Source organism: Monoraphidium neglectum, assembly GCF_000611645.1.
Source record: "Monoraphidium neglectum strain SAG 48.87 unplaced genomic scaffold scaffold01998, whole genome shotgun sequence".
Classification (NCBI taxonomy): Eukaryota; Viridiplantae; Chlorophyta; class Chlorophyceae; order Sphaeropleales; family Selenastraceae; genus Monoraphidium; species Monoraphidium neglectum.
The window spans coordinates 1-10,936 of NW_014011630.1; the positions used below are offsets into that span (position 1 = coordinate 1).

The 10,936-nt window shown below is 64.4% G+C and overlaps 4 protein-coding genes across 4 annotated transcripts; 1 reads left to right on the top strand and 3 right to left on the bottom strand.

Annotated features, from left to right (window-relative positions):
• Nucleotides 1–339: 339 nt before the first annotated feature.
• Nucleotides 340–519, bottom strand: MNEG_9615 (hypothetical protein; the record flags this gene model as incomplete). Its single annotated transcript, XM_014041910.1, has 1 exon — nt 340–519. A coding segment is annotated over one exon (180 nt), but the record flags the coding sequence as incomplete, so codon positions are not given.
• Nucleotides 520–2,109: 1,590 nt separating this feature from the next.
• MNEG_9616 (putative N-acetyltransferase ESCO2) lies at nt 2,110–3,911 on the top strand (the record flags this gene model as incomplete). The annotated part of the gene is made up of 4 exons (XM_014041911.1): nt 2,110–2,193; nt 2,450–2,542; nt 2,798–2,875; nt 3,099–3,911. The coding sequence occupies 4 exons, from the start codon at nt 2,110–2,112 to the stop codon at nt 3,909–3,911; spliced, it is 1,068 nt and encodes a 355-aa protein (XP_013897365.1).
• A 1,024-nt stretch (nt 3,912–4,935) lies between these two features.
• On the bottom strand, nt 4,936–7,492 carry MNEG_9617 (putative transporter yrhG; the record flags this gene model as incomplete). The annotated part of the gene is made up of 7 exons (XM_014041912.1): nt 4,936–5,177; nt 5,398–5,450; nt 5,625–5,743; nt 6,021–6,236; nt 6,439–6,629; nt 6,894–7,014; nt 7,319–7,492. 7 exons carry the CDS (start codon nt 7,490–7,492, stop codon nt 4,936–4,938), a joined length of 1,116 nt encoding a protein of 371 aa, XP_013897366.1.
• Nucleotides 7,493–9,251: 1,759 nt separating this feature from the next.
• MNEG_9618 (hypothetical protein) lies at nt 9,252–10,898 on the bottom strand (the record flags this gene model as incomplete). The annotated part of the gene is made up of 3 exons (XM_014041913.1): nt 9,252–9,444; nt 9,804–10,010; nt 10,402–10,898. 3 exons carry the CDS (start codon nt 10,896–10,898, stop codon nt 9,252–9,254), a joined length of 897 nt encoding a protein of 298 aa, XP_013897367.1.
• Nucleotides 10,899–10,936: the final 38 nt, after the last annotated feature.

Below are 10,936 nucleotides of genomic sequence, written 5' to 3' on the forward strand. Positions count from 1 at the left end.
GGGTGGGAGGGGGGAGAGGGGCCGAGGGGGTGCGGGGTGAGGGAGGGAGGAGATTTGCTTTATGGGGGCGCCAGCTGCTGGGGCATTTGGGTTGGTTGCAGGCGGCAGTCCGCAGGTGCTTTGCCACTCGGCCCACCCACAGCCTGATGGTGAGACGGCCACTGATGAAGGGCGTGGACGGCGCTGCATCGGCACACGCACCCCTAGCCGAGCCCCCCCTGGCAGCAGAGCGCTGCGCGCCAGGTGCGCCCGCTGCGCAAGCCCATCCAAGCATTGCATTGGGCCTGCCCTCGTCGCTGACCGCCCCGCTCCCAGCCCGGGCGTCTCCAGGCCAGGCACCTGCAGGAAGGCGGGCAGCAGCTTCCACTTGTCCTTGATGTCCTTTATGGGGGCAGCCAGCTTGGAGGGGTCCTCTGTCAGGACAGCCATGGCGGCGTCGGGGCCCAGGGCGCCGGAAGAAGAGGGGTCGACCGCCATGGGCTCGCGCCCGCCGCCCGCCGCCGCCGCCGCGAGCCCCATGGCTCCGCCGCGGCGCTGCGGCGCGGTTGATCGTGGGAGGGGCGCAGGCGTGACGGCGTCCGAGGTGGCGAGGCGAGCGGGTGGCGGCGGTCATTGGAGGCACAGGGGTGGCCAGGTGTGGAACAGGCGGGCGGGGAGCAGGGCAGCAGCAGCAGCAGCAATGGGTGCCGTCGCTGCACAGGGCAGCCAGCAAGTAGTCACGCCGTTCCAGGCGCACTCAGCACTATAGTAGAAATAAACTTCGAACATTGCTCACATATTGGCGGCGCTTATAGGTTTAGTCCGCGTGTCCTCCCGGCAAACAAGGTCCGATGTTGTTGGATCGAGCAGAGCCCCCTCAAAACGACTGTAGCGTAATCTGTAGCAATTTTGACCTGGTCAGGACAATACTAGGCCGCCAAAGGCGCCGCAAGTCGCCGAGTGACACCGATCTGGGTGTATCGCACAACTAGATTGCTTGTTGTACGCTGCGATATGAGATATAGCCCATCTGCTTGACGATATGCGTCTGATCGTCCCGTATGCTTGCGCGCTTGACAGAGCAGCACCCGCACGATCGTCGTGCAGCTGCCTGCACCACTTTGATTTGCAGGCGCGAGCCTTTGAAGGCACAGCATAGGTGTTCTCATACCGTGGCAGTATTTCGCCTTCTCTCAGACAGCAAAGCAAGCTCAGCACAGGTGATAGATCCAGGCTGTCGTTGTTAGCCCGTGGCCATGAAGCAGGGTCGCCTGGACGCGTATTATGAGAAGAAGCAGGGAGTAGAGGCACAATCAGATGCAGCTTCTCCTGCTTTGCAGGCTGTTGGGAAGGCGGCGGCGGAGGGACAGCGCCAGCACGACCTGCATCAGCACGAGCAGCAGCAGCAGCAGCAGCAGCAGCAGCACAAGCGACGGAAGCGCAAAGCAGAGCCAGAACCTGCAAGGTCAGTGGTGCTGCAGGGGCTTGCCAAAGCACGCCCATCATTTTGCGCGCATGCGTGCTTGCCTTTGATGGAACACTGCTGCCCATGCGCCCTGTGCATGCATGCGCCCATGCGCATACATTGTTGCCTCATTCCACGGAACATGCATGGAATTGCTCGATTAGGGCTTCCAAGGAAAATCAGCATCCTGACGATGGTGGGGGCAGCGCACGCGGCAAGCATCCTGAGCAGCAGCAACAGCAGCAGCCCCAGCAGCAGCAACAGCAGCAGAAGCCACAGACGCAGCGGCAGTCAGCGCCGGCAGCGCCGCCGCAGCGACAAAGCGCCGGTGCGGTGCTGAGCGGCGGCAACGCGCCTGCGGCGCGGGCGGCGGGCAGCAAGAGGATCGTCCAGGCCTTCCTTGACCTGGGGCAGGTGCGGCCGAATGCACGGCCAAAGGGCCATGCGCGGCGCCCGCTGCTTGCTTGCTGGTGCAGAGGATTTTGTGCTCACTGCAACACCAGGGCACCGGGGTGGGATCCGTCCCCGCTGCAGAGTGGGCTTGTCGCATGCACGAGCAATTGATGTTCACAGACATGTGCCGCCACTGGCTGACGTCCCTGCCCCCCCCCCTTCCTGGCTCCCTATAGCGGGACTTCAACGCCAGCCGCTGCCCGTCGTGCGGCATGGTGTACGCTCGCGGCCAGGAGGACGATGAGAAGCTGCACCGCAGCTACTGCGCAGCCGGCACCCAGGGCGTCAAGTTCCAGGTGCGTACTGTGTGGGTCGTCCAGAGGGTATGCCTTGAGCGGGGCGAATGGCAGGGTTTGCTTTGCAGCATCTCCGCAGGGCAGCACATCCACCACCCTAGCCCTGGGTCCGCGGTGACACCGCTCCGCCATGCGACTGGATGGGTATGCTTGCGTTACTTGCGTGCACATGCGTGCGTGCACGAATACATACTCACACATGCCCCGTATTGCAATGGGACTCCACCCTGGTTTGCTGCATGAACCCCTCCTTCAGGGCTGGGCGTGCGAGCGCATGCTGCTGTCTGACGCGTTCCAGGGGCGGCTGCTGATGGTGCTGCCCAGCGACCCCGCCAGCCACGTCAAAAAGGTGAGGGGCGGGGCGTTGGGCTGGGCCGCTGCGAGGGTGCAACCCTGCCTGGGTACTGCCGGCCTGCCTCCACCTCAAACGTGCATTCCTAAAGCACGGGCACGCAGCCTCTCCTCTCTTCCCCACCTCTCTCATACCTGAACCCTTGTTACATACACACACATGTACGCGCACACACACACACACACACACACACACATGCCTTCGCACACGCATGCACACACACATACACACATGCGCCCCCACCCACCGCAGGTCCAGGAGGTTGCGGCGCTGGTGGAGCGGCTGCACTGCCTCACACCAGGGTGGCTGCTGGCGGGAGAACAGTGGAAGGTGCGCACGGCTGGGGGTTAGGGGGTTGTTGTGTCAAGAAAGCAGTGCGCGGGATCGGCGCGACCTTCCCGCAGCTTCAACAACCCGAGGGGCCGTGGGGCTGCAACAGCAGCATCCCCTGTCAGGGTCGGCATGCGCACCCCATACGGGCACTCTTCCTCTCCTCTTCCGCACACACGCTCCAAATTCACCAGCCCCGTCCACCCCTGCCCTGACCGTCCAGGCGTTCCTGTACGTGTCGACCCAGCGCCGCGTGGTGGGCCTGCTGGTGGCGGAGCCCCTGAGGCAGGCGTTCAGGGTGCTGCCGGCGCCGGCGGGGGAGGAGGCAGACTCCCAGCAGCGGCCAACCCAGACGCAGCAGCAGCAGCAGCAGCAGCAGCAGCAGCAGCAGCAGCAGCAAATGCAGGCGGCTGACAAGCCAAAGGGCGCTGCAGTCTGGCGCGGCCTCCACGGCCGCCAGCCCAGCCACGCGGCGCAGGGCCTCAGCGGCGGCGGCGCGTCGTCGCTGGGCAGCGGAGGGACCGGCGCGGCGGCCCGAGGCGCAGACAGCTGCCCCTCGGCGCTGCTGCGGGTCGCGCAGGGGCTGGCGCTCGGGTCGCCGGCGGCCACGCCTGCGACCACTGTCCAGCTGCAGGTCCAGGACGAGGGGCAGCAGCAGCAGCAGCAGCAGCAGCAGCAGCAGCAAGTGGACTGCGAGCAGGCAGGGCCAAGCGGCGGTCCAGAAACTGGCGGCACCAAAACGGCGGCGCGCCCGCTCACGGCGCCGGAGATGCCGCCACCCGCGGCGGGCAGGGGATTGCAAATCGACCGCTCCCGCCCCGTGCGTGCGGCGCTGGGGGTGCGCATGGTGTGGGTCTCCTGCGAGCAGCGGCGCCGCGGCGTGGCGAGCCGGCTGCTCGACGCGGCGCGCGCCAACGTGGTGCAGTGCTACGTGGCGCCGCGGGCGCAAGTCGCGTTCACGCAGCCGACAGAGGCGGGCGCGGCGATGGCGGCGGCTTACGTGGGGCCGCAAGGGTGGCTGATCTACGGCGTGTGATTTGACGCACGAAGCAAGGCGCTTGTCGCTTTCACCTCACATCTGAGCGGCGTGGTTGGCGGCAGCTGGCAGGTTGACCCTTGTTTGACCGACGTTGACCTTTGCGGGGGGGGTCTGCACATGACACCCTTTGTCGCTCCACTGGGCCTTGGCAGTTTAAGTCTGTCTGGCATGCGCTGCAAAAAGCCCCCAGCGCAAGGTATCGCGGTATAGATATGACTGCTGTTTGCTTGTGGACACATGCCAAACCAGACAATCGAGGGTGTCGTTGCAGCATATGATTTTGGGCGCGCATGGCAGGCCAGAGAGATTGGGTGCAGGCACGCGCGTGCGTCAGCTACGTTGCTCTCGTTCGCGTGCGGGTTACGGTGGTGCGGTTGCAGCACACCGTGTGCACGCGAAGTAGCGTGTTCCAGCAGCATTGCCCGCAGCAGCACCAGGTCAGCAGGTTCGGGGTTTGACAGAGGGGATGCTGCACGGGCGGGCGGGACGCGCTGGTGTTTCACAGCGTTAACGGCCTGTGATATTGTTTGTAGAGGACAACGGCCGCCTGCGCGCGTGGAGTGATGATGTCCTGTGGTTTCCCAGATGGTGCCACTGCAAGAAAGAAAAGGAAGGGACACGTGCGGCATGCATGCAGACGAGGATCGCTGGTTTGAGGCAGGTTGTGTGCTGGTGAGCCGCATGCGACGGCCCCGGCAGCCGCCGCTGCCTGCACAGCACCAGCGCGGTGGGCTCAGGAATACGGCTCTCGACCAACAGCTGGCTGGCCCCACTGCCGGACCCGTTGACAGACGAGGGCGCTTGGGAGTGAGTGTGCACGGCGCAGCCAATGCCACGGGGCTACCTGTGGCGCGTGCAGCACAAATAATTTGGGCGCCCTTAAAACTCCTGCACATTGGGCGGCGGTCAGAATAGAGAGGCTACACTTGTCACGGCCAGACGTCCCACTATGTCAACACATCCTTTCGGGCCGGCTCAAAATGCGCCGGGCCCCGCCGCTGCCGCATGGCGCGCGTGGGCCTCATGCAGGCAGCCCGCGGCGCCGCCGGTCGGCCCAGCGCCCCGCCCACGCCGCCCTGAGCTGCTCCGCGCGCTGCGTGATGACGAGGTTGGGACGGCCGTAGGCCAGCGCGTAGACGGTGGCGACGCAGACGGCGCCGCCGATCCAGTTTCCTATGGTGGCGGGGATGAGGTTGCCCACCACGACCTGGTAGGCGCTGAGGTGGCCGGGCTCCAGGGCTATCGACAGCGGCAGCAGGTACTCTGTTCAAAAGGGGTGGAGGTGGGGGTTTGTAGGTCAGGGAGCCAGGTTGAGTGCTGTAAGATGGTGGCCAGGTGAATGGCTGAGGAGGCAGGAGACAGGCAGGCTGGCGGGGCGAGAGCAGGCGGAGCTGCTGAACAGGTGTGTGTGTCGCAGGGCGCGTATCAGGCTGGTGCAGGATGGGTGCCGCCGTGTGCGCGGGTGGTGGCGGCGAGTGCTTACGGTTTGCGATGGAGTGCTCCCAGCCCAGCATGGCAAAGGCGGAGATGGGCAGCCTGAGGGGGTGGGGTCAAGCGCGCCGGTGGGGCCAGGGGTTTCTAGTGACGACAGTCAATGAAGGCCGCGAGCGTTGCCTGGGGCAGAGTAAGGCGTGTCAGACCCCAAAAACGGTCCCTTAGAAGCACGCAGTTGGTAACTCGGGCCCCGCCTGCACTGGCTTGGCGGCCCACCAGATGGCGATGGCCTTGCCAGAGAGGTCCTGCGCCGCGTTGGCCTGCCACGTGGCGATGCCCACCAGCCAGTTGGCAAAGATGCCGCGCACCAGGGTGTTGCCAAAGCCGTGGTGGACCTGCGGGGCAGCAGCGCAACAGGTGTTGCAAAGCTTGGTCGTCGTACAGAGCAGAAGATCATGCGCGCGCGCCACACGTGCGCTGGCTTGGACAAACCTTGCCTGCTCTCAGGCGATTGGCGGCGCTGCTCACAGGAAGCCCTCGCGCGCTGACAGTTGCCCAATCATCGCGAAACTGCTGCTGCAGCACAATCCAGCTGAGCATCGCAAGCAAAAGCGATCCCTTGTCTTGAACCTGAACCCCTGCTCTCCTGCTGCTGCCCCCACGGGCACCCACCTTCTTGGTGGCCATGAGCAGCGCGTACCAGTCCCGCCCCTCAAATATCTGGGTCGATACGATGAGGCCGATGAAGATGGCGCAGCCGGCAAAGTTGCCGACCCACGACACGACCCACATCCTCACGCAGGTCAGAAAGGTGACCTTGCCCTCCCACCAGGCGGCGGTCATGTAGGCGCACATCGAGGTGAACAGCTCGGCGCCACAGATCACGATCTGGGATATATGAGATCGGGCGCAAGCGCATAGGGGTGGTCAGAACAAGGGCCAAAAATTTGTCGGGTCTTATACTTGCTGTCCGTCGGCACGGTCGAGGCCAAGGGTGGAGAGCCTCGGGCGTCGCTGTGTGCTGCAACAGCCGGCAGCTTGCTGCTCCGGGGGCGGGAGAATACGAACAAACGTGGCTCCGCCTGCATACCATGGTGAAGGCGGCGGGGAATCCGACGGCGCCGTAGACGAGGCTGAACAGCCCTGGCCGAGCCGCAAGGATGTCGGCGCCGATGTTGCCGCCCACCATGAGGCACAGCGTGAAGCCAAAGCCGACGTAGCAGCCGGCGATGGTGCAGAGCGTGAGCAGCTTGAGCCACCCAAACTTGGCCTTCTCCTCGCCTGCGGGTTTTGTGCGTCCGAGGTTTGGGGTTTTGACCCGCCTTGCGCGCTGGTGCATGGCGGGCGAGCGCCCTCGGTATAAAGGATTGAGGTTTAGGATGTGTTGCCATGGGAATAACAATGGCATGAGATCAATATCAGTGAGGCACCAGCAGGACTTCTGCGGGGATTTCCAGCAGTCGACACCCTCGTAGCAACTTCTGTCAACAGTGCTTGCTGGATCAGATCAGAGAAGCTGGCCACCTCTTTGGAGGGGGCACCCACCGTGGTGGGCGCACTCTGCGTAGATCTCAGGGGGTGTGAGGATCAGGCTCTTGCGCGCGGCCACGGCCTCAAATGTTGCAGACGTGTGCGCCGGCGGGTAGCGCGGCATCGGGAAGATGTTCTGCAAGGGGGGTTGTGGGGGAGGGGCGCGGTTGGGTGCGTGCGTGAGAGAGCACGAGCCCCTCCAGCCAGAGTGGTGGTGGTTCAGAGGAGGCTTATCAAAAGGGGATGGGTTCACTCTTGACTGCCTCTGTTTCAGACGTTTCTGGACATGCCGACCCCGCCAGTTGGAAGTCAGCGGTGCAGCGCGTCGCGGCAGGGGGGCACATTCATTGTACTGACGACTTTACCCGGCGTGTTTGGATCTGTCAGCATGGTTTATACCAGCAACACGGTCACTGTGTGTGCTGAGTCAGCACGCCCACCGTGGGGTCGTCGTGGTCCCCGTGTACGCGCATCGCGCTGCGGGCCCCCGGCGAGGTGACGCCCCCGGGCAGCCCGCCAGACACCGCATTTGCCAGCGAGCCCTCGTCGCAGCTGCTGGAGACGGCCTTGATCAGGATGGCCTTGCCGGAGCGCTGGGTGACGAGAGTGACCATGCTGGGCACCTGGGGGTGGGGGTGACGGTTGCACATCGTGGGGTGTGGAGGATGCGCGGAATCGGCTTGGCATGAGCACACAAGGCGAGGTGGCGTTTGGGCACACGGCCAGGGTGCAGGGCTCGCCGAAAGGCGGCCAACGAGCCGCTTTGACGATGAATACGATTTTTATTCGGCATCGGAGTGTTCTCATGGTGCCAGCTCGTGCTGCTGGGCCGGCGTGGCGCAAGTGGCTCGCGCATACACGCTGCTGCAGCGCGCTTTGACCGTGACGCCCCCCGCAAACCTGCTCGTCCTCAGCAGGCGCGCGGCTTGCCTGGACCATTATTATGCTTTACACACACGATGATCGCGCGATGCACTGGCTTGCAATGCTGAGGACCGATGTGGGGGTTTCAGCTGAGCAAAAGAGCGCAGGGGAACGAAGCAAGTACACGAGATCATATATACAATCGCATGATCAGTCGAATGACATACAGATACGATATCACAAGCAAATGTGTGTCGCAAGGTTGACGACGTATCCTCTTCGCCAAGTGGCTATTTGTCCGGTGATACAGCAGCAGGGTGCATCTCAAGCATTAATCGACTGATTTTTCATCGGCAGTTGTGCCACCATGGCGTGGGCGCGCCGACGACATCGCGCCCCTGAGACACCTGGGTGGGGTGGGATCATTGGAGCAGTTCACAGGCATGGCATGTTGGGAAGTTTAGGGTCTGTTTCGCGCAGCTTGAATGTCGTAGTGGACATTAACACCAGTAAACTGCTGCATTGCAAGTTGCGGCCACCTCCTTACAACACTCCGTAGGCTCTGCGCGGCGCTCCGCAAGCGCAGCGCACAGTACAGCAGGCATGGCGAGGCGCTGTTCGTCTCAAGGCCACAGCCACCCCAGGGCGGCCTCACCCCAGAATTCTGCCCCCTGCGTCACCCTGTATCACTCCCTGCCTGAGGCATGAAATGCCCGGTGTTTCCCGCAGACCAAGTGTCGGGCTGCCTCCTCGGTGTTGTCGCTATATACCTGCCTTCTGCCTCTTGCCCTGCCCCTCTGGTGCCTCTTGCCCTGCCCCGTGGATGACAGCACCCTTGCACCAGCTGAAACGGTTGCCCCCCCCCCTCACAGCATGAGGCGGCAGGCCAGCTGCAACGTTTTAGGCTGTGAGTGTGAGCACAAGAAGCACGGGCCCTGCATGGGAGAGTCACGGCAGCTGGCCGCATCAAATGCCACCTGGTGCACAGCGTGAAGGCGCGTACAATGACATACCCCTACCTGGAGCCAAGGGACCAACATATCCATGTGTCAGCATGGGGCAAATGGAGCGTGCATGCGGTAACAGTGTGTCCTCAGCGTCAGGAGTGGCCTGCTTCCGCAATGACGGCGCCTCACAAAGCTTACAGCCGCCCCCCGCCTTTCGCTGAATCAGCAGCCCACGAGGCTGCACAGGCCCAGTGCTGACGCGACCCTTGAAACTTGAATGCTGCCCTCGCCTAGAGCCTGTCGTTATCAAGGCTTGCAATGAGGCCCTTGGCCCAACGTGGGTGACTTACAACTTGGCAAAGGGTGGGGTGCGGCTTGCGATGCACTGTGACATCTGAAGAGTAACGCGAGGACTGGGATGCATATGAGTTGGACTCCAGCCACGTGAAAAAGATAACAAAAAATGCGTGCACGACTGAAACAATTGTGATTTAATCTGCTGCACAGCAACAGACGAGCCGCCATGCCCCCTACGCGTGAGGGGGCGCGTCATGCGGCGGTGTCACTCCTGCGCCACGATGACCAGCGCCGCGCGCACCAGCTTGCCCCCGACCGCGTACCCCGCCCTCAGCACCTTGACCACGCTGTCGTCGCTGAAGCCCGGCGGCGGGGGCTGGCGCATGACGGCCTCGTGCAGGGCCGGGTCGAAGGGGCGCCCCTCCTGCTCCTGGCCCAGCACCTCGACACCCTGCTGCCTGCGGGGGCAGGGACCAGGGGCGCGTGCACGTGGGGATGCGGGGCAGGGGTGAGCGGTAAGCGGGCAGCAGTGGTTGTGGGTGTGCTGGCAACAAGGGCAGCGCCTGCTGCTGCCTAGGGAGTACCGCACACCCTGGCGAAGCAGCCCCAACTCTCACCCCCACCATAACTGAGGGCGGTGCCTTGCCGGACGTAATCCGCGAGACTCAGCACGGCCCGATTGGAGCCGCGACCCAACCGCCGTGCGAGCACATGTGCACAGCAAAGACAACCAAAACGTCTTTCCGTCCCCCACACAAGCCGCTTTCCCAAACACGAACAAGGCGCGCCATTAACCCGGCGATATCCAAGCCCTCACCGGAGCAGCTCCAGCAGCTGGATGTGCAGGGCCCTGTATGCCGCGTGCACCGCGGCCTCCCCCGGGGGCGGCGGCCCCGCCCGTGCCTCGGCGGCCGCCTGCGCCGCGAGCGCCGCGTCAAAGGAGTCCAGCAGCGGCAGCCAGGCGGACACCACGGTGACCAGGGCCTCGGCCTTGGCGTTCTCCCTGTCGGCCGCGGCGCGCTGCCTGCAAGGGGTGTGCAAAGGGGGGTGCAACGGGGGGCCGAGCGGTGTGGTGGCGCCAGGCAAGCGCTTAGAACAAGAGGAAGGAGGGTTGGGGCTTGCAAACAGGCAGCCTGCTTTCGCGGAGCAGGCCTGACGCCATCCGGGCTTGCTGCGCAGGCGCGTCCCACCTCTCTCCCTTGACCTTGCTTTTATTGAGCGTGGCAGCCCCCCAAGGCTGCCCCACACCAAATCATCCTTCAGCTACACACCCGCATCCCCTGCTTGCTCCACGTGCCACGCAACCACACACACACCTGCGTCCACACACCCATGCACGAACGCCGGCACGCGTGCAACACAAAAATGCATATATGCACACAAACGCATATACGCACACACGCGTATGCACCCACTTGGCCCGCGCCAGGTCATCTGTCAGCTGCTTGATCGGCTTTGCATAAGGGTTGTCCTCGCCGTCGCTGCCTCCCGGCGTCGCGGACCCGCTGGCGGACCCGCCCCCAAACTCGCGCCGCAACTGCTTCTGGATCAGCTGCTTCTGCAGCGCGCTCCTCTCGGACTCAATCGCCTCGAGCACGCCGCTTAGCAGCGCGCGGCTTGGCCTGCCGGAGGCGAGGGCCTTGCCGGCCGCGACAAATGGCGGCGACCCGCTGGACCCCAGGGGTGCGCGCCGCTTCGGGGCTGGCCCCCGCGGCTGCCGTGCCGCCCTCTGCTTGCCGCCTGCGGCCGCCGCGTCGGTGGCGGCGGCGAGGCGGCCGATGGCGGCCTCGACGGCGGCGTTGGCCTCCCGAGCATCGCGGAGCGCCGCTGCGGCGCCGTCGTCGCTGCCGCTGCCGTCATCAACGTCAATAGAGACGCCGCCAGAGCCCTCCTCTTCAACCTCCGCCATCATCCGTCGCAGCGCGTCGCCCGCGGCCGCCGCGTCGCGCG